We start from the raw sequence: 22953 nt of genomic DNA on the forward strand, positions 1-22953 counted from the left end.
TTTTTTTTTTTAAATTTGGTAACTCCAGGAGAGTCACCTTATGATTTTCTTTCCTGGTCATTTGCCATACATGCAAGTACACAAAATCCTAGGTTTTACTGTGCATCAAAATACTATTTTTGGTAATCATTTTTCAGCTTAACTAACTAAGCCAACAGACTGTCTGTGATGCAGGCAACTATATCAGAGAATTATATTGAAGTGGTGTTGAAGCTTTAAATTTTCAGTCACTACTTTTTCATTCCTGATTGAAGTACTTGGCTTCAGATGCTTTGCAACCAAAAAAATGCTTATTTGTTTGCCACATTTAATTTTTTTAGTTTACCAGTTGCACTAAAAAATTGAAGTAAATTTTAAAACTCCCCAAAATTAAAAAGAATTGTAAAAAACAAAAATAGACTATCCTTACCAGTAGGCATATTGCCAAAATTTCATTATTATATTAACAATTATCCTGCATGTCCAACAGAGATTGGTGTTTGACTGCAGGCCATTGAGCCAGAGGATGTCTTTATGCAGAAGTTATTTGTGGAAAATGTGGAATTCTTTCAGAAGACCAGAGAGCTCTGAAGATTTTGATTTGAGTGTGTGTTTGTCTGACTTGTATTTCTCATCATCTTTTGGCCTCTATTACATTAAACCTCACGCATTCAACTACTTTTGACATTTAATTCTACAATCTAAGTGCAATTGAAGTGTATTCTTAATTTTTTTCATGATAAGTATCATCCTGGCAGCAGAAGTAGTCCAATGGCAGTTTCTAACAGTGAAAAATATCTCCAAATTTTGGAATATTTTTGACATTGGGAAGTTTTGCCTATTCTTTACAGTTTTCTGAGATTTGAAGGCATAAGTACTCTTCCTAATATTTATTATCCTTCTTTTTGAGGTTATGCAGGTAACCTCAACAGTCTCCACTGCTTCCCTTTTTTCTAAGTAAATGTATGATGTAACATAATATTGACACTGAGGTAAAAGAAGAAAAGATAAGAAAAAAAAAAAAAACAAACCCTACTGATTTTGTCCTGTGAAAAATAGCAGGGTTTCCTCTTGAGATTTGAATGCGATATAAAAAACTTCTTACTCAGCTTCACTAAACATAATTTGCAGAAGACAAATTAAATCAGGCATGGTTGAATTCAGCACGTAATCAGATACAGTCACAGTGAGCAGGAGGACACAAGGAAATGTCTCTGGGAAGGTGAGGCCATTGGGTGGACCAAGAGTGGATGGGTGTGAGCAGCACCTTTGGCCACAGTCCCCGTGCTCAGCGTGAGCTGGAACCTGCCCTGCTCACAGCGCTGCCAGAGCCCAGCCTGGGGCACCTGGGATTGACATACCTAGAGAGTATTTATGGTGGAATCTCAGATATTTACAAAGTTCTAGCTTCATCCAAGTTTAGACTTCAGCAAACTCATTCAAAATCTCAGTTTTAACCTCGGATGCCTAAAATCTGACCACCGTCAGCACTGCAATCTGTGGGTCTAATCTCACATCAAAATTCCTCAGAATCTGTGTCAAGGGCTTGAAAGCATATCCTTCCTATAGTGTATTTTTACCTGGATTTGTTATGTGGGAATTACACTTACCTAACATCTTTTTAATTGTTTATTGTATATATTTATATTTTATCATCTTTTTTTAAATGAGGCTTCTATGTTTAAGTCCTGTTGTTGAGCATGCAGATGATTGATAAATTACTCATTTTATTTATCACTCTGATGTGTTTGTGAATGGTTGAGTGACCCCCTCATAAACACTGTCAGTAAATTTTTAAGGTTTCCAGATTGATAAATTCAATGAAGGAATTACCTGTAAATGAATGCTGAAAAAGTTGATCTTTCTCACCATTTAAAAGAAGAAAATATTCTATGACAAAGAGTGTGCAGGACCTTTAATGCTCCTTTATGTTATTTCCTGTAATCTTCAACTTCATCTTTTCATTTCAATTATTAGTCTCAGTGGAATCACTGAATCAGAAAAATCCTTTACACAAATCTGATGAAAAAGGCTTATCATAAATTATAGTGCAGACCTGGAAGATTTTAATTAGTGTATGAAATTTAATATTCTGACAAAGCACTTATTTAATCAAATTATGTTTGGGGGAAAAATGTTTAACCCAAGTGACTCATTTGTCCATATTACGGGTAATATAGTGACATATTTCTTAATTGAATATTATTTCACTGTGTTTTTTTTAAAAAAAATAATAATTTGTTTAAATATCTTGGTTCTATGTCCAGTTTTCATGTTTTAAATGCACATTCTGGCCAATTTCCTACAGCCCATGTTTAAGCACCGTAATTGCATGCATACACTGTAATGTATAGTGGCAACTGGTTTACCATATTGCCTAAAATTTTGTTTACTATAAGGACAAGTGATAAATCAGTATTTTTACACATGAATACTGAAGGAAAAGAAAGAAATTATTAGCTGCTAGGCTCCTTATTTTATATGTGTCATTTCACTTATGTAAAATCACAAAGCTGTAACAAAAGATATGGTATGGTAGTAGTTGACATTGTTTCTTCTTTTTTCCCCCTGTTTGCAGGCTTTTATTCACTAATGTTATCCTCTTTAAAAGCAGATGTAATTTTTTATGTGTGGTAGGCCATATTTAGCTTTCTTTTATGAGGAATCTAATTGTGCCTTAAACTGCATGTCAGACTGTATAAAGGATTAGACTAAGACTGCCTGGATTATTTGTCATAGAATTTGTTAGGATGGGTTTAAACCTTATTTACCCCACAGGTATTAGAGTGAACTTTTTTTAAATACACTTCTTTATCCAAGGGGATACAAAGAAATTTTTTTAATTAAAATGGATGTTTTGCCAACACTTAATAAAATGCTTTTTAGCTTTTTTAAGGTTTGTTGGCATGTACACTAATTTCTTTTGGACTGCCTAAAAAGTGAAATGGACCAATATTATTCATATTTTCATTGCTTCATGCTAAACCAAAGGACTCCCAGTTTTTTCATTAATGTGAATGTCTTTTCCAAGTGTGTGGCTCTAATATGATTTTAAAACCTTCTCCCAGTTTCTCTCTGTATTTCTGAGATGTTTAAACTGAAAAGTCAAGATCAGACTTATATTTGCTGTATGGTTTGGTCGCTCCCTGATTTTGTTTCCTTTCTCTACCTCTTACCTGCAACTAAAAGAATCCTCAGTACTTGAAGATTATCTTCAATGAAGACCAGTTTTTTTTTTATATTGACTCAGTTTGGGTGCTTTAGCACTTGGGTAGAATACTTAGAGGTCAAGGAAGCATCCAGTTTTAAAATAAAATTCAAAATCCAACAATATTCGGATGTAATTTCAGATTTTAAAACATGCACTTATAATTATGCAGTATTATATATTTGCAATATAATCTGCTACAGTATTAAGTTTGCTCTTAGGGGTTTACTGAAGAAAATCTTTGAGTTATGGAGACCTTTAACTAAGGCTCTTCTGTTTTCTTTTCTGAGGAAGTTAATTATTTTCCACTGTCTCTATAATAGCTAAAAGTGTAATTTTTTTATTTTAACATTTTACCTACAATTGTAGAAATGCAGCTTTTAGGGAAAAAAGATAATTGTGATATCTGTAAAAATTAATATATTTATTTCTTACAGTATGAAAAGCTGTAGAAAACCTTCTTCTTCTCCTCCTCCTTTATTTATTTTTAATAATATACTTATTTTCTTGTAGTTTATTATAGAGTGTCATAAAGTTCTAGAATTCATTTCAAGCCAATTTCCCCTGGTGGCCTAACACCATTTTAGGAAAGCAGCATTTCTGCATAGACTGCCTTGGATGTCTGTCTGTTGAAAAAGACGTCAGAAAGGATCTTGAGTTGGTGGAGCACATACTGCATGAAAAGTTCTCAGAATTCTGGCATAAAATTTAGAGAGGAGGTGTTCCTGTAGACACCACTACATGGCAGCATTTTGGCACTCTGTAAAGGAGGATTGGGATTTCTACCAGCAAAATGACATAGACTATTGCAATTTTTGATACACATAATTATCTGTAGTGTCCATATGTCTTGTTGCAGTGTAATCCCTTGCTCTTCTTGACAGATTTTATTGAAAAAAGTGTTGTTTCCTGAGATGAAAAGCCAACTACAACTTCATTCATGTAATCCTGAGTTGAGTTTAGGCATTTATGTGTTGAATCAATAGACTGTATCTGTAAACCTGCTGTGTAGGGAAGGAAAATATGAGTGTAAGTTAGTGGTGGTGTGAGCTCAAATTTCATCTGCAGATATTCTGAAAGCTGATGTTTTCCTATGCTTTTCTTCTCTAGGCACAGAGATTATAGAGACCATCAACATCAGATTTTGTGTGGTGACATTTAAGAATTTATTAATAGTATACAATATGTAATGTTTCTCATTAGAATTGTTTTATACCCCAAACTGGAAAACAGAGAAATGAAAAGCAACATAAAGACAGTGGAATAGTCTCACTTCAGCTTTTAATACTATCAATGAAAGTGTGGAGGAAAAATTAAGATTACAAAAGGAAAGAAAATAGTAAGAATCAAAAATAAAACATTTATTACTTGGTCCTTAATGTAATTTTTATATGGCTTTCCTGTTGTCTTTCTCAGATACTAAAACTTTTTGAAAATTTTTGAATTCCTCTATAAAAGAGGAATTAAAGATGGTGAAAACCATAAAATCATATACTGATACTAAAATACAGTTTTTGCTTTATGCAGAGTGTTTCCCAAAGTCTTTCTTTTATAAGTTCAGCTTCAGGACTGACTTACCAAATCCCTTCATTGCTGAACAGAAGAAATAGTGAGTCTTTACCCCCTCTCTTGCACAACATTTCTGGATAAAGAACAAAAATAAATACCTAGGATATACCTTGCACCTTCAGTTTGCTGACCAAGTTTGCAGTATTACTTGGTGGCAAAAGTGGGAAGATTTAAATTCTTTATGTCAAGAAGTTAATAAACAACTGAACTACTTACTTGGGAGCCAGCAACAAAGCAATTTGTTCTTGCCAGCTAGAAGTGGTTAAATTAGGAAAAATTGTCCTCTAAAGATCTGAGTGATCCATGAATCTAATTTGTGAACCATACAGCATTCGATGTGTTGTAGCACTGGGTATCTCATACTTTCTATATTAAGAGTAGTGAGATATGTCCAACATAAGTGTTGGTTTATGCATTATATAGTTAGTATCTCCAGGCAGGGTAATGGACTACAAGATATTAATAACCTAACAAAAAATATCTAAGTCATTGTGGCAGGGAGTGTTTATTTTCATTACCTTGTAAATATATCATGTTCCTGAAATTGTATTCTAAAAGGTGATTTAAAAATACTGTTCAGTCCAGTAGAGATAGATAGTAAAGCTATGCCAGCTTTGAAAAATTTAAACAAATAAATAAAAATGTAAAAGACAAGGAAAGTATAATTGTGGAAATAAAGAGTCATTTTGTTTAAGTAGACAAACAGAGTTGTATCTATTGATGACAGTGTTAAAAATCCAATACAATAATGATTTGATAGCAGAATAAACAAGAACAGTGGAGAGGGGCTCAGGAAATAAACTCATATCTGGATGAGAGTCAGTAGAAGAGAGGGCCTAATAGAAATTGTCTTTTATAAAAATGTTCCATTTAGAAATTAAAGCAGTAAGCAAAAAAATTTGGCCAGTTAATTATGTCTGTATTGCTTTTTCTACTCTCATTTTTCCTGAAAAAAAACCTTCTAGGGATGAGATTGCAAGGGAGATGCTCTAACACAACCTGACATAAAGAATTGTGAACAAAATGTTTTGGTTTTTTTTTTTTCTTAATAAATAAATTAATTAATTTTTAACTAAATAGATCACTATGTGGTGAAAACACTTGTGTTAACATTTTTGGCTCGTACCACCCAGAGATTCATCCTTTGTAGTTTCAGTGTTACCTGATAAAGAATCATATGGGCTTTTGAAATGATCACATTATTTACAGAACAGTCATTTCATACATAGCTATTTACAAAGTGAAGAGAAAACAAAATAGAACCTTTGCCTCTTCTGACTTACTCAAAGGCTTCCACAAGCGTTATATGGTCTTTTCGTTACAACAGTCAAGTGAATAAGCAATTAACTTAAGTGTTTAATGATTAAAATAATTTTCTTCTGTGTTTGTAATGCCTTGAGGTCTGGCTTTGTTATCCAGGTACAGATACACAACCAACTGACCTATGGGTAGAAGTGTGTCTTGGTGGAAAAGTGGAAAAGTTCATTTTGAGGGAAAAAATGAATTCATGTTAATAGCGTTTACCTCAAAATGGTATTTAACTCTTCTGTAATATATTTCATGTTTGAGTCTCTAAAAGGTCACAAAGGAGAATAAATGATGCCATTATTTATGGAGTGAGTAAAATGATTGTTTTTAAAGATGAAGTGCATTACCTTGTAATACAGGTCACACTTTTTTAGTGAAAGTAAAAATTGTTGTTGGCTTATTCACTTGAAAAATGATTACAGAAAGCGTTCTTTCCTGTTGGTATTTATGAAAGAAAACACATTGTTGTGTTAGACTTTTTATTTATATACATAAAAGGTATTACCATAATCAGAACTGAAAAAATAATTGAGTTAATTTTTGGAGGTCAACAGCAATCACTTATTTTAAGCACACTGCTGGATGTGAAGAAATGTAACTTCTCCTTTTCTTTATTTATTCAAAATCAGTAAAGGTAATTAAAAAGACTATGTTCATACATGTCTCTATTTCATAGAGAAATGCACATAAAATTGATTTTATTCAAAAAGCCTTGGGCACATTGCAGCAATTTATTTGGTGGAAAGCTATTCCAGTGAACCTAAATCTTCAAGGCTTTTACATGGATCAGTAATATTTAAACAGCAAAAAAAACAAAAACCTGTATTCCACAGAACATATCCCAATTTTCAAAAAGCTATAGAAGTTAACACTAAATGGAATTTTGGACTGATTTTGCAACGAGAAAGAGCAATCTTCTCCTTCCATGCTTTGCTTGAATTACATGGTACAGTGTTTCCACAGAGCTGCCAGGATCTGCTGTGCACTCCAACAGCCAGACTCTCCTGTGATGTATTTTCACAGATTTTATTTTCGCAGTGGGAGGTGAATAAAACAATAATCATGTGTACAGCAAATACTTACCCCCTTAGCAAAGCCCGTGCCTCGCTGTACTGCCTGCTGGATGTCATGGTGCATAAATCCCCTAATTGCACAGTGAAAGTCACATGTCTGCCACAGAAACAGATTATGGAAGCCTTTTTTGAGCTCTGGAGTTTGTCCAACTCTATCTGTACTTTTCTAGCTGTGTTTTGAGTGACTTATGCAGCCTCCCACAGAAGAAGCATTGAATGAATGAAGTTAAGCATGAGCATGGGAAATTGTGCATGCAACAGAGAGCGAGCAAAGATCAGAGTCTGTCATGTTTCAAAGAGAATACATAAAGAACTGGTGGTATATTTCAAAATGTATCTTGCAATAGTAGAGGTTATTGCTACATAGATTTATTCTCTACGTTCATACTAACAGAATTACTTTTCTTTCTCTTACAGAATAATGATATAATCTATTACAATGCAAAAGACGATCAGAATGATGTAAGTAATATGTTTCATTTAATTTCATTGCCTGTAATCTCAGAAAATTAAGGGAATTAAAATATTAATGAAACTTTAAAACTATATTTTAAAGATAGTCTTATATATCAAAATAGTCTATATCTTTGCTTTGCAGAAGCAAAAAAGCAAGAAACTTAAAAATGTCTTCAAAAGTTTCCTCAAGAGCCAGACAATATTTTATGTTTTAATTCTCAAAGTCTGTCTCCTTTCATACAGTTTGAATTACTGGTAAGGCAGAAAATGTGCTGGGAGAATGAAGAACCCGACAGCAGTGTAATTTACTTTTTTAAATGTAATAAAATCATAATTATAGGATTGGAGAATCAAAATGATAAATGTAAATAATTCAGTTCACTTTGAAGGAATCCTTTTCTGGCTTTATTTTCCAGGATCATATGATGTTGTTTTGCATTTTTTGTACAATTTTTTTCACATGAGGAGAAAGAAGATGTGAAATGTCACTGAATAATTATTTTCATTCACCTTGTGATCATTTATGTGGCTGATACAAGATTTAGGAAAACTGAAAATCCAATCACAAGATTAAGACTAAATGTATGTTACTTCAATTCCTGGTTCACTAAAACTCTTACTTTAAAAGGTGTGAAGTCCCCTATCTGCCATTAACTGTTAAAAAACTTAATGTGTTCTGGAGACAATACAAGTTTTCCTCACCTTCACTGGAGATAATACAACTGCTTGTCTTCATTATAAATTTAATTTATAAGACCACAGAAAAATGTTGTAAATGTATTAATCAGAATTGCCAGCATGCTTCATTTGCACTTTTTAATCAAGTATACTTCAGAGATTGATGGAATCACTGTTGTAATTGATGCTTCTGCTGTAAGGCAATTAAAGAAGGCACATAGATCATGTCAAGCAGAACTATTCTGTATTGCTATATAGAGTTATGAGTACTTTGTTTCATATAGCACAAACTGCTGTCCTGAGTTTTAAAGTTTTCATGATTTAAGCAAAATTCATTTAAAATAACCTAATTTTGAAATATATTATTCTGTTTTCATTAACTTCACTGGATGGTGGCTGCTAATCTTCTCTGGAAACAGAATTACAAAGCTTAAATATTGAATTTTTAATCTAAATATATCAGATAATGGTAGATTGTGGTGTGAAGTAAAAGCTGTGATGTATCTGTTATGATTAAGGAGTAATGGGAATGATCTTGAGATTACTACTTCAACAACCAAAAATCCAAATCTGTTAGGCAAGTCAGGAAAGGAAATGCTGTTTCAGAGTTTAGTCTTTGTTGTTTTGATTTTCTTCAGGATATTCTTTTTCCTTCAAGAAAAAAAGTACACACAAAAAAAGGAAAGTTTCTTAGACCAGATATCCTGTTTTAATTCTGTTTCAGCTTTTTTTCTTTTTATGCCTTTTTGACCATTCATTAGAATGAAGTTTCTAATAGTGTTTTTTGTTGAGATGTGATAAGGATAAAGTGATCTGGTAGTGTTTTTTTTTGAAAAGACCTTCATCTAGATCACAACTTTGTATGTAAACACCACAGATTCTTCCCTCTTCCTGCCTGAAAAAAAAAAAAAATGCTTGAGACAGCTTTTTTTTTTCTTTAAATATTAAGATATTTTAATAGAATCATCTCTGAAGCACTGGTTAGTAAAACTGTATTTGCAATCCATTCCTTTCTGCCTCTAACAAGTCCACATTTTTTTTCCCTCTTCCTTGCTGTGAGCCTTCATTTATTCACAGGAAATGATACTGCATTTATCTTTGAGTACAATCAAGAATAAGTATTAGCAGAAATTAATTTATTAAAATTAGATATCTAAACTAATCACTGTGGGTGTCTCTAGAGAGCTGTTCAGTTTGTTTTGAGACAGATGTCGAAGGTTATCTGAACTGAATCAGTTCTGGGTGTGTGTTTTTCTGTGCTGACCAGGTCCCTTTAACAGATCCTTTTATGTCTTCACTTTTGGATCTGAAGAATTAGACGAAATTAATCTCACAGGTCTTGTCTGCCAGTTTTTATTTGTCTCCATTCATCCTTTGCATATTGCAGCCTTTACAGAAGAGCAATCTCTTAAATTCTGTGTTCTTTCTTCCCATTTCCATATCACAGTCAGGAGATCCTTCTCTCATTTTTCATCTCCTGTCTTGATGGACCTTTTCGAATCTAATGACTGGGCTTGCTTGTACTTAAAAAAATAAAGAAACACATGACGGCCAATCATTCTCTGGCCTTTGGATTTCTCAGTGTCTCAGATAAAATGATCAATTTGTAAGCCCAAAGTCCATCCATCAATCAGTAATAGACCTTTTGTAGCCTTTGTCTTTCAACAGCAATTATGTTCTGCTTGCTTATTTCCCCTCCCCCCAGAGCTCCATGTAATGTGTGAACACTTGATGATAATTAATGAGTTTTATCCTCACAACATGGTAGGAGGTATTATATTTCCTCTTTTTATATCTCATAGGAAGATAATGGCCATACTTGTAATTTAGTTTCGGTCTCTCAGGTTTTTATTCATTGTCCTTTTCCCAAGAACAGTTTGATATATTACAGCCTATTTGTGCACTTTAATTTGCAGGTGTCAAAAGCTTGTTGAATTTGGACAAATGCTGCAGTGCTTTTATTGGGCAACTGAGTAGTTCCACATTAAGCTGCTCTTTCCCATTAGTTTTCATATTGCTTAACCTGTTCTCATCTTGTCCTTTGTACCCCCACCTTATTTATAGTGATTTTGCTTCAGTGCTCAATTCTTTGCTCTGCTTAATGTTGGTCTCCATTTTATTTCCAGTGATTCCACATCTAAGTTATAGATTCTTCCTGAATCTATTTTTTTTTCTGTTTCCTTGTATTCAAGTAATCTAAAACTCAACTATACACTGAATTGCTCAATTGCTTAATTTTCATTCATCCTGAATTCCTTTCCTAATGTTGCTCTCCTGTTCTCTTTGCATCTTGCTCCTTTTCCAATTTTTTCTTTTATTATAGTTTCTTGTCATGGTTTTATATACTTTTTTTCTGCACATGCTACAACAGCCTAAGGAAATGGTTTTTCAATGATTTGATGGAAAGAACTAAGTAATACAAATAAAGAAATGTCTCTAACATGAAACCAGCCACACATCATTGCAAGTCTCCAGTTTCTCTGCAATCCCTGGACTTTAATTGGGTGCAGCCAGTTGTGTCTCCTGACAGGAGTTGTGTCCCTGCTTAGCACAAGTGATTTATTAGACATTGCCTTCATGCAGTCTCACACTGGCTTGCAGTCATGACTAACAGAGCTGTGCTCCTTGAGCAATTATTGGTCACACACTAAGTGATAGTAGCATGTTTTGTTTTATTTTGCTGAACTAAGGTGGAGGCTGTGAAGTTATGGGTCCCTTTGGACAGTAAGTATCTGCACAAAGTGTGAATTCAGAATGAGACTTGGAGTCAATCTGTGGGTTCCACTAGAGGCAAAAGTCTGCAACATGCCTGTGGTTGATTTTAAAACAAATACATTTTTTATTACTTAATAATAAAGAAGGAAGAAATCTTTTAGAACCAAAAAGCTGTCTGTGCCATATGGTTTAGGAATTTTTGTTAATTCAGTGATTGTTATTTTGGAATAATTTGTGAAACATTAGCTCTGAGTTTAAACTCAGCATAAATGCAGCTGTCAAGCTAGAGTTTTATAAAAAACCCAATGATTCAAAAAATATGATAAAATATTATATCTGCATCAAATTGAAAACTATTGTAAAAATATGAAAGGATGATTACTTGTGAATGTAAATTCTTTCAGAAAAATCATGGTGTGTCTTAATAAATATTTTATAAAACAAAATAATTTCCACCCCTCAACATTTTTTTTTTTGTATTTTTGTTTGTTTGTTTTTTACTTTTTTGTTTTGTTTTGTTTTTTAATTATGAAGTGAAGAATAATATTGGGGAGAAGCAAGAAGATACCAAAATGGTTATCTAAAAGGAATGCTCCTTGTGGGCTTTGTGAGTCTGCTTCTTCCCAGGAAGAGACTTCGAGATTTAAAGGCACTGACATTGTCTTTGACAGTTTATTGAGTCTCTGCTTAGAGCCTTACACAAGTATTGCCTTTTCTACTGCTTCATGGTATCAAGGTTGCAAAATCTGCTTGTATGTACACCTATGATTCATTCAGTAAAAAGAAATCTGTTAATGAAATATCCCAGGTTTACTTGTAAACAAGTCGGAACCTACTCTAGATTTGATCAGAAAAATGCTGATTTATTTATTTTTTTTGTTTCCTTCCAGCCACAAGAATCCAGGAGTTTCCTGGCTTTTCTCACTAAAACATACATTGAAAATGGCAGAATAATTAAATTCATACAAGTACAATATTTTATGTATTTTATAGCTGGACACCAGAAAACAGAAGTGTCCTCTGTACGCCAGTGTTTTAGGAGCTGCCTGTTGGGTCAGGTAGAGCCCCTGAGGGGAGATGGCACCTGGGTATGGTCAGTTTGGCAGAGGATCAGGAGCTGAGGCAGATGGGGGACTCTAGTGATCCAGTCTCAAAGGTGACAGGTATAAAAAGACTTCTAGAGACTGAAAGGGTGATGCCAGATTTCTGCAAGTCCAGCAACTGCCACTTGCTGGATCGAAAAGTGAGGCTGATTGTAATGACTGGCCCTGACACTACACAGAAAGCTGGGACAAAGACAGCTTTTGCATGTCAGCCAACAGATACAGATTTCCTCTGGCTTTTCAAGGTTTTTAAACCTGATTCTGATAGGACAGAACCTTTAGAAAGCTCCCGTTTATCTGCATATGTAAGAGTAGTTCTGTCTCCGTGCTTTCACTGTGTCTGAATGCCAGCATGCAAACAACCAAATCAAGATTTTACCATCTGGGTTTGGCTAATGTTGGACTTCAAAGAATCAGTTTTTTCCTGAGCTAAAGCTACTAGCTTTTTAATATTTCATAGACAGTGAAGGATAGGCATTTCCGAAAAGAAATTAGTCTCAAATCATTTAGGATGAGCTTAAATGCTAAGTTGTAAAGGATCCAGGTTCTTTTTGCAATGGGGCAGCCTAGCAAGAATAACCAGCTAACTTCCTTAGCTCCCCTAGGTCTCTTATTCCCTCTGCTTTCATTGTATAAAATGAAATATGGTTTGAGATTGCAGTCACAACCAATATGGTTTGAGGTTGCAGTCACAGCTGTGACGTGTTGTAGTTCTTTTCATCTTCTCTTTGTCCTATACTGCTTTGATACTGAAGAAATTTTTAAAATGAGTCATAAAGAATTTCTGCTATTCCCATTTATGATGAGTTAAAGGGCAAGTCTATGTCATAGAGATTGGAAAATCAAGTTGGAAACCTCCACTAAAACTGTGATTTGCACACCCCTGCAAGAAGGTGCCAACAAGTAGGTGTTGTACATACATACATTGTTCAAAAGGGAACGTGTTTCTTTTACCAAGTATCACTGGGAAACATTCATCTCTTTCCATTTCAAGGTCTTAAAGGTAAGCTTGAGTACAGCCCACAGGGAAAAAAAAGGCATTCCTTTGAGCTTCCTATTGCAAATTATTGCCACAGGAAGCAGGTGTTCTTTTGGGGTTTTTTGGGGTTTTTTCCTAGTTAAAAAAAAAGAAAAAAGTAGGTGTCAGGTTTGTGGTCCTCTATTCAAATTTGTGCAAGTCTTCCCTTCTCCCAAATGAATATATGTTCAAGCTTGAAATGAAAAATACATGATAATGAAATAAATGACTGCCCCAAAGCTATCTCCTACCTGTGAAACAGAGTTATGAAATAATAATGGCAAGAGTGATAGCTGTAGTTGCCAGTGTCCTAAAAAAGATGAGACTGTTCTTAATGCGGAGAATCCTACCTTGAAGGCAAATTTGCACAAAAGAGCAGTGCTTGAAGTCTCCCCATGGAGGCTGAGTTTATGCCACATCAAAGATCAGAATTCAGCCCTAAAGCTGGTAATTCATCAGTTCAATGGAAGATTTCTTGCTTCAGGATATTTCCTACTAATATCAAATGCATGAGTGATAGTGCTTGCAGTGAATGCAGTGTAATTGTTTATTGGTAAATAAAAGCAGCACCAAAAGCTGAACTTGTCATAGGACATTTATGGCATTTCAGGCAGTGATTTTTAGCAGGCACTTTGTTGCCTGATTACAGATCCCAATGTTGTTTGAGAGTTCTGATGTGTTGCTTTAAAATGTGTGGGTCACATTGAGACTTTTAAGTTGTACAAAACAAAACAAATGACTCAATCTGATGTTTTCGTACGACTGATCGAAGCTGGAGGTAGGCTTTGAATATTCCAAGTCAGATCAAGAATCCTGGAAAGGACTACTTACAATATTTTTAATATTTAAAAGGAGTTCTCTGTGGTTTGTAGTGTAGCTTAGTGTAGGTTATGAAATGCAGGTCCTGTTCCTGCCCTGCCCCAACTGCAAATTCTGAACCAGCTGATGAAAACTGCAAAGGGCCAGGTCACATTCCCTGGCCTTTCCACATAGCCATTCTCAACATGTTCTTTTGTGTTTTGGAGGGGGGAAAAGACATATTGAAGAAGACAATCATATCTATTATCATCAACAGAGTTGAATTCTTCCCAAGCTTTTAGTGTTGGTGTATAAAACAGTGTGTTAAAAGTATTCTTGAAGTTCTCTTTATGGTATGTATTGAAAATAAATTTGAATCCAATGGGAAATCACATTTTCCAGATCTAATAGTTTTTTTGAACTCAAACTTCAGTTGACCTTTTACGTAAGTATTTTAATTTGCTGACTTTTTAAAAACTCTTTCAAAATCTACAGATTGATCTCTTTCTTCTTTTTCTTCTTCCTTTTGGTTGGTCTTATCTTTTTTTTCCTTTTTTTTCCATTTTTTTTTTTGTTTATTTGCTTTCTTCTGACATGCTTCTTTACTTGGGAAGATTGTCTTTCTCAAACTTCCCCCAGTTCCTGTGAATGATATTCTGCTGCATTATTGCACTGTTAGGATTTCACCTAGCATTTTTAAAAGTCATAGAAATAGTCTTACACAGTGTTATGGAATTTTACTTAAATTATGGTATGGTATTTAGTCTGCAGGGAAAGTCTATGGTCCATAGGTCAGTGCATGGTTTAGGGTTACATCCAGCCTTTTGTCTACCTAGATACAGCTGTCATTTAATTAGTGAAAAGCTGCATTAAATTTATGTGACCATGAATTAGCATCTGATGTTTATATAGTGTTTTAAGCCCCATTAGTGGGGGAAAAAATAGATTAGGAGGCCTTCTTCTGGAGGTCACATATCCCAACCTTCTTCTCAAAGCAGGTCTGTACTTTCAATTTAAGTTGTTATTGACACAGGAGATGGTACAAAGAAGAAGAAGCAATGAATAACAAATTAGTATGCTGCAGGATGTACAAAAGCTAGACCTAGCCTGTATGACTGAAGAGAAGAATGAAATGTGAAACAGGATCAGTTGATGGCTTAGCAAAGGGTGGTAAAGACAAGTGCATCAGATGAAAAAAATCAAATTTATTAAATGTTCACATTCAGTTGGTATTATAACTAATTCCCAATGAAGCATTACAATGATTTAACAGTTCTTGTATGCCAGGGATATGATCTTTAATCAGATGTGGGGATAGTAAAAGGTAGACAGGGTAATTTATTCCAATAAGAGAAAAACAGTTCCTAGTTTGAAATTTAAATGGGTGATGTATGAAAAATCGAAATTCTCTAGAGTGCATTTTGCTCTTTAAATTTAGATGACTAAGTATTATATGTGAATTTTGTCAACAATGGATATTTTTATTTTATTACATATGTTTGAGTACTCTCATGGCATGTGAAAGACCAGTGAAGGAGGCTATGAAATTTAAATTATTCTTTTGTTTGTTTATTTAATAATTAACTGGGTTTTTCTGAACTCCTAGTAGCATTTCAATCAGTTAAAGGGAGATTCTCTTTTCTTCTGTTATGATCCTGTATTCCCACTGTTGTCTAATGATGTTGTTGTGTCCAGCCAGGCCACTGTTCCAGTCAGTGCTGAAGCAAGTGGTTCTGTGCAGCACCTGATAATTCAAGGGCAGGCAGGAAGATCACTCTTAGTGAACACCTTGGCCAGAAACCCCTGAGTTTTCCCAGACTGTCACCCCGTGTGGAAGAGGAGCAGGGTGGGATGTTCAAATGGGATTACACATCAGGATTCCCGATCTCATGACCAGGATGTATAACCCAGGAGGGTCATAGAGGTGTTGCCTGAACCTTCAGGAGTGGAAGAGATGAATTAGGGACCACGGGGGCTAATCAGACATCTTTGTGAACACAGCACCAGATGAGAGGGATCCAGGGGTGCTGATGGCATTATGAGGCAGCTCTCCATCATCCCTGATATATTGTGGGGATTTCTGATGACCTCAGGATGGGGAAGTCACATTTATCTTTAGGAAGATAAATAATTCTTATATTTATGTGCTTAAATATTTAAATACACATTTCATTTTTCCTGTCATTGTAGCTCAAGAGAAAATAGGACAGGGAAGAAATGAATTTTTGCATGCTGAGATTACTACAGCAGACTGTGTAGATTTGTAATGAAGGTCACATATAATCTGTAATAATTAAAAAAAAGAAATTTTCACTAGTTCATTTATTACTATTTTTAATCTTAAGGGTTTGGGTTTTTTTAACTTATTTAAAAAATGTTCCTTTTTTCAGAAATTAAGAAAATTATAGGCATATATAAATACCCGAATTATGGAATTTAAGGCACCCTCATAGGTGTAATGTCAACTCTTTTAAACAGAGAGGACTTCTAGAAGCTTGGATTTCTATTTCGAAAATCTTTTCATTTGAAGAAATTGGGAAAACCCAGACAGTTTAATCAGTTTCTCTAGAATATATTTAATTGAAATGCTACAGTATTTTACAGGATCACAGAATAGTTTTGATTGCAAGGAACATTTAAAGTTCATCTACTCCAAGTCCATGCAATATACAAGAATATCTTCAACCAGATCAGGTTGCTCAGAGCCCGAACCAGCTTCACCTTGAATGTTGCCAGAGATGGAGGCATCTACCAATTCTCTGGGCAACCTGTCCCACTGTTTTAACAGCCTCATCTCTCAATTTATTTCATGAAACCAAATTCATGATGTATTGAATTGTGTGAATAGGTCAAAATCCAAATAAAAAGAAAACACTATTAAGTTTGAGATATATAATAATTTTGTGTATAACTGAAAGTTCTCATCAGAAGTTGTGAACCATGAAGGTCAGATAAATGAACACAACATCCCCACATAGTTTTGCACCATCCATAAAATACAGTCTTGTATACAGTAGACAGGGACAAGTCTGTAAGTAACTGCATCGAAATTATAATAGACAAAAGATAGATGCATTTTAAAATTAGCCTAGGAGGCAAACAAATACTTCTAAATTATTTTCACTCTGTATTTGGTATATACTGACATTACTGAATTGGCAAGAAATAAAATAACTTCTGTAAGAGAATTTATCTTTTTTTTTAAATATCAATACTCAATCAGAGTTCCATTTGTTTTTTCAATGACTTACAGTAACTAATTGATGCATTAGAAGCATATGGAGACATTAAAAGCACTGAAAACAATTCCTGTCTGTATAAAATATAATGGCCCTTGAGAAGGACATACTGAGAGGTGCAAATATAAATTACTTCCTTACTAAATTCTGTCCTAGTTCCCTTTCTGAAGCTACCAAGATCCTACTTATATTTGAAAAAAAAAAAAAAAATACATTTACTTATGTTTATATATGTGAATATGCATATTATATTCTTACATTTAACACTTCCCTGTTGTATAATAGAAAAATATTTCGGTTCTGAGACAACTGTTTTCTTGTTTCATTTGTAAATCTTTTAATTGTTTTGTCCCTAAGAGTAGACAGAAGGATGACACTTAAAATCATCATGGTGCAAAGTGAAGACCACAGTCCCCCACTGGCACAGAGTGAAAACAAAATTAACTCTTCACAGTTCTGTCACAACCACCTGAATGCACTCGGCAGTCTTCCCACAGCTGGAAAATCACAGCTAGTGAAAAGGAAATAAAAAATCTTATTAGAAGGCAGAGCACTCATTATATTATCTACAATGCAGTAAAAGTGCTGTGGCTATTAGAAATGCATTCTAGCTGCTCTTCAAAATTAACTCCTAATCCTTAGAAGAGCTGTGTCCAGCCCTTGCTTGCTGCAGGCATTTGCTGAGCTGTGTGCCCCCAGCAACATCCCATTTTACCCTCTGTGTTCAGTCCAGCTCTAATTTTTAATGGGGCCACCAGCATTTTCTGAGGGGCTGTGTATGTAGTTCTACTGGATTATTTTCCTCAGGGAGGAAAAAACCCAGGAAAACAGTGAAACTAACTAAAACAGAAAAAGAAAAAAAAAGAGTACAGAACTGAGCAGAGGAGAAATTCTGTGCTTATTTTGTATGTGACAGTTTCATTTGTACAGAGTAGATCTGGGAGGGAATTAAAAGAAATGAGCCTCAATTGTTTAAAAATCTGCATTTAGAAATTTCAGCAGATATTCAGAAATGAAAACCGGGCTGAAACCTAGAGATGAAAATATAAGACTTTTGGAATTCTGCAAGGTAAGACAGGAAGGAATCAGTGAGGAAGAATTTTGATGTCCCTAAAACCACAGCAATTGTAATTCCTTCTCTACATTCATTCTCTAAAATGCCATTGGTAGGGACAGTGAGGGTTTATGCAGAACACAGTCCCTGACTATGAAGGCAATGGAAAATACTATAAACCAATTCCTGTCTGTTTTTTAAATATGAAACTGGGCAGGTGTCATTGTTTCTGGCTGGATATTAGCTCAGCAATAGAACAAAATCTACTTTTATTCTTTCATCATGATGCTAAACCTGTTATGATGCTTTGAGAAACTTCTACATTGTTCCTGAAAAGAATCTGCCTTCAGAAAATAACTGGAGGATTGCTTCAATTGGTGGTGGGTTATTTTTGTGTTTCATGAATGATTTTTTTTAAAAAAAAATATAGTATCAGCTTTCTAGTTCTGAATTTTCAACATCTGCAAAAAGCAAAAATAAGTTTTATACTTCTCATTTCCACAATAACCAGTTTTTTTCACCTAAACGAAAATTTATTACTAGAAATAGAAAATCCATGCATCTTCTTACATCTGTGATGATAAGAAGCAACTGAATGCTGTGAAAAGAAATTAGGATAAGTTTGGCTGCAGTGAAGTGGGCAGCTAGACTGCGTCACAATTTCTTGAAATGATCTTTATCAATTTTGTTTTAATGGATGTTTTCTTTACTAGACACATCTTTCAGTAATACTTCTTGGCATAAAGCTTCCAATTAACTCATGTAATTACATGAAAACCCTCTACACAGCAGCCTTTCTGCTATGTATTTCGCTTATAAAAAGATGCAGAAGGTACCCTCCAGTTTACTGGAGATCATGCCAAAAGTAATTTAGAAATAATCACTATTTCTAGAAATAATAACTAGAAAGAATAGCTGCAAAAAACCTCATTCTTGAGTTTTAGTTGCTGTATCAATTTTCTTTTATTCTGATGGTGAACAGTAGACACCTGAAAAAAATCCAACATTATTTATTAAACAAAACAAAACAAAAACAATCAAACAAAACCAAAACCACAAACAAACAAACTCCACAACAACAAAAAAAGCACTATAAAATAGCACAAATGAGCTATTTTGTCTGCCTCTCAAGGAAGGAAGAAATTGGTCTGGAAATTCATTGCAGCAAAATGAGTGAGTTATTTTGCTGACTGTCAGTGGTGGGTAACAATGTAATGCATTAAGTGAAGGCTAGGTTTGAATAGATAGAAAATTAATCTTCAGCCACTCTCTCCTGTGGGATTTCTCTGTGCCAGTATTGATTGCATTTCAGCTCCTGGCTTGAGAGAGAAATTGGTTGGAGTTGGATTATAATTATATTCACACGCTGGATCACTTTCTGTCAAAATATGTGTTTTGCTACTTTTCTGAAAACAAAAGTTTAACTTCAAACCATTATAAAATGGTACCAGTTGACACCACAATCTGACAGGCTTTTCATGGAAATTCCAGATTAAAATAATAACAATGAAATTTTCCTTTTTAATCTTTTTTTTTTTTTTAGATTAATATACTTGAAATTCAAAAGTTTTAAAATGAAAACAAAATAGATTTATTTTATGTAGAAGGATTCACTATATTATAAATTATTTGGATGTATAAGGCCTGGTACAGCATTCATTGGTCTTGCTGCTCAGGAGGTAGTGTCCCAAGTGAGTTCAGCACTAATTTGTCAGTAATGGTTCTGGTACTTACCTGTTGTGTATAGAACCAGTTCAGTCACCTTTACATTTACAGAACAAATTGTTCTTGTGTGAGGGTAACTTTAAAATTTTTAAAGGGTTTTGTTATTTGCTCTCTCTTTTTTTGGCACATTGATGTGTTGTTTCGGTATCAGAGTTTTACATCACAAAATACTCCCACAAAGGTCAACAAGAGCAGTGTGAAAGCATCTACATTTCTTTATGTAGTTTTAGATCCACTGCATTAATGAAGTTGAGAAGAGTTTTTAGATTAATGTTTTTGGTTGGGTATCATGGAATATCGGTAGGAATAAAACAGACTCAGTCACAGTCTTTCTCAGGGGGACCTGTGTGTGTCTGTGTGGTATTAGAAATGTGAGAAAGTAGATTTTTTTTTTTTTTTAATTTTAAGGTATTCAGGTCTTAATTAATTAAATGTTTTCAATTTCAACAAAGTTTAAGCAGATTTTAGCAGCAGACATGAAGCTTCTTTCATAGCTTATGAGTGAATGAAAAGACTAAAAGTTTGTAATTATTAATTGGAATAAAATTGAAATGTTAAGTAAAAGAAACATGATCATTTTATGTTGTAATGCTTCAGGAATTTCAAGTAAATGTCTAAATATATTGTAATACAAAAAAATTTTGTGTAAGATCTGCGAGGATGGACTGTGTAGAACATTATGTGATCCTTGGGATTGGTTTTTGTAGGGCCAGAAATTGAGCTTTGATTAACTTTGAATAGTCAGCCCTTTTCAACTCAGGATATGCTTAGATTCTGTATTCATGCCCTTTCTTTTTTACCACACCTATTCCTTCCCAAATATTTCTTGTGGAAACTTAGTTAAAAGCAATCTTCCGACATTCCCTCGTTCTGGTATTTTAGTGTGGTTATGTGGCCTCGTGATCCCCAATTTTTTTCTGAAGTGTACTGTGAAAGCATTGAGGGTTTGTAGTCATTGCTACTAATTTTAGAAATAAGAGTGTTAAAATGTATTTTATAATCAAATAACTTTCCAACAGAAGGGAGATTTTGTCACATGAATGATTGATTGTTGGGATTGCATTTGCATAATTAGACAAAGTCATTACTTTGAGCAATGTGAAGCTAAAGGATAACTTGTGAAAAGAACTTCATAATTTGCATTCCAGTTTTGGGGCACGGAAAAGAAAAAAAAAGTGGGATAATGTAGAAGCAAAAAAAAAACAACCAACAAGCAAACAACACAACAAAAACCTATGAAAAATAGAACCAATGTACATTGTCTGAAGCTGTCATAATGCTGTGTCATTCCAAATCATACAATGCATAAACTGTTACTGATCCTGGCTTCAGTCTGTGCCCCTCAAAGTAATAATGGTTGTGAGCCTTGTTTGGCTGTCAGTTGCCCACAGAGTTGTCTGTCACATTCTCCTGCATTGTCACCCCCCTCCAGCAGTGGAAGAGAATGAAAATAAGACCATAAAAGGCTCATGGATTGAGATAAAGACAGTTTAATAAAGAAAAGTCCAAACATGGAAGCAAGGGAAATCAAAAAATTTATTCTTTACTTCTGACCAGCAGGCACTGTCCAAACACTTTTTGGGAAGTAGGATCTTAGGACACACAGCAGTTGCTCCACAAATACCCTACCTAAATGATGAATGTCCCCTCTCTTTCTCTGAGTCTGTAATACTGAGAAGAACATTATTAGAAAGCAATATCTCTTTGATCATCCTAGGAGAGCTGTGCTGGCTACATCCCCTCCCAAACTCTTACCCATTCCCAGAATGGGGTTAAATACTAAGGAACAAATTGAATCTCTCAGCATAATATGTAGTAGCTATGCTGCATAAAAGTAGTCGAAATAAGTACCCACCTTCTTTTCTTCTGGAAGTTTAGTATACTTGTGAGATTCATCTCACCTAATTCTAGACAGCTGTATTGCTGACTTCTACATCTAGGTGACTTGCACTAGAGCTACTTCTACAATCAAAAGTAGGAGGCACTTCTAAAGCATGATTCATGTCATGGGAAAATAGGTGTCTAATTAGGATAAGATGAATTGCACTCTAAACATTCCCATTTCTCTTCATTCACTATGAAGGCAGCCTGCAGTGATGAGCACAACGCTGCTGGGTTGTTGAAATTGGTGGCTGTCACTGGTTAGATGAGTTCTGCCCTTTGTATTCTCAAAGGAATCCAGTTCTTTAAAACCCACTGAGGGCTGATGCTTACTTCAGGCAGCATTTGAACCTATACTTAGAATGGCATTGTTCTGTAACCTCGAGATGAAGCAGATGAGAAAACATAGGCAGTTTCATTACATGACATTGTGGATAAGCTAAAATTTACCTGTCTATGCTTTGATAGAGGATACAAAACAGAACGGCTTCAGCACACACATGCCCCGACTGGCCATCAGGTGCTTCATTGTCAGCCCTATTTATCAAGCATAGCACATTTTCAAAAACTGATGACTCTATAGTATTAAAAATCTCCTTATAATTGACTCCAATACCTGGCCTGAGTAATCATTCAGTACTATAGCTGCTGTATTACTGCTTTAAGTGGCACTTGGCCCATGGCATGGGGCCTCCTGTTCCAGCTGCAGCTGAGATGGGTGAAGACACTGCCACCCCCTCTTTGGCCTTCACTGCCTCCTTGGTTCCACAGTTTTTGTAGCTGAGTTAGAAAAATTCTCTGCTTTTCAAAGTGTGTAAGAACTAGTACAAATTGACTAAGTGAACTGGAAGCGTGTATCAGGGTGCAGACAGGTGAGAGAGGATGGAAACCCAAAGCAGACAGGTGAGCACCTGAGTGTTTGGGAACCTTTCCCCTTGGGCAGATGTAGCCAGTACATAGGATTTCACTGGGATATACTTAAAATAAATCAATGAACAAAACCTGATTAAATCAGGAATTTTAAGAAGGCTTAATTTCCTTGTTTTGTGCACCATTTCTGAAAAATCTGTTCATGCAATGTATATGGGTGGTATAATTTTTAGATTTGTGATTTGCGATATAATCTGCAGAAGGAAAAGTAATATTTAA

The 22953-nt window shown here is 34.7% G+C and overlaps 1 protein-coding gene across 6 annotated transcripts in view; it reads left to right on the plus strand.

Annotated features, from left to right (window-relative positions):
- CACNA2D1 (calcium voltage-gated channel auxiliary subunit alpha2delta 1) overlaps positions 1 to 22953 on the plus strand; it is a 361272-nt gene that overhangs the window by 187719 nt on the left and 150600 nt on the right. For all 6 annotated transcript variants that reach the window (XM_086886615.1, XM_086886616.1, XM_086886617.1 and 3 more), the window contains exon 5: positions 7555 to 7599. In XM_086886615.1, coding sequence (XP_086742741.1) covers positions 7555 to 7599 — 45 coding nt within the window. The remainder of the gene's footprint in view (positions 1 to 7554; positions 7600 to 22953) is intronic.

This window comes from Cyanistes caeruleus, chromosome 4 (assembly GCF_971803275.1).
Source record: "Cyanistes caeruleus chromosome 4, bCyaCae1.hap1.1, whole genome shotgun sequence".
NCBI classification, from domain to species: Eukaryota; Metazoa; Chordata; class Aves; order Passeriformes; family Paridae; genus Cyanistes; species Cyanistes caeruleus.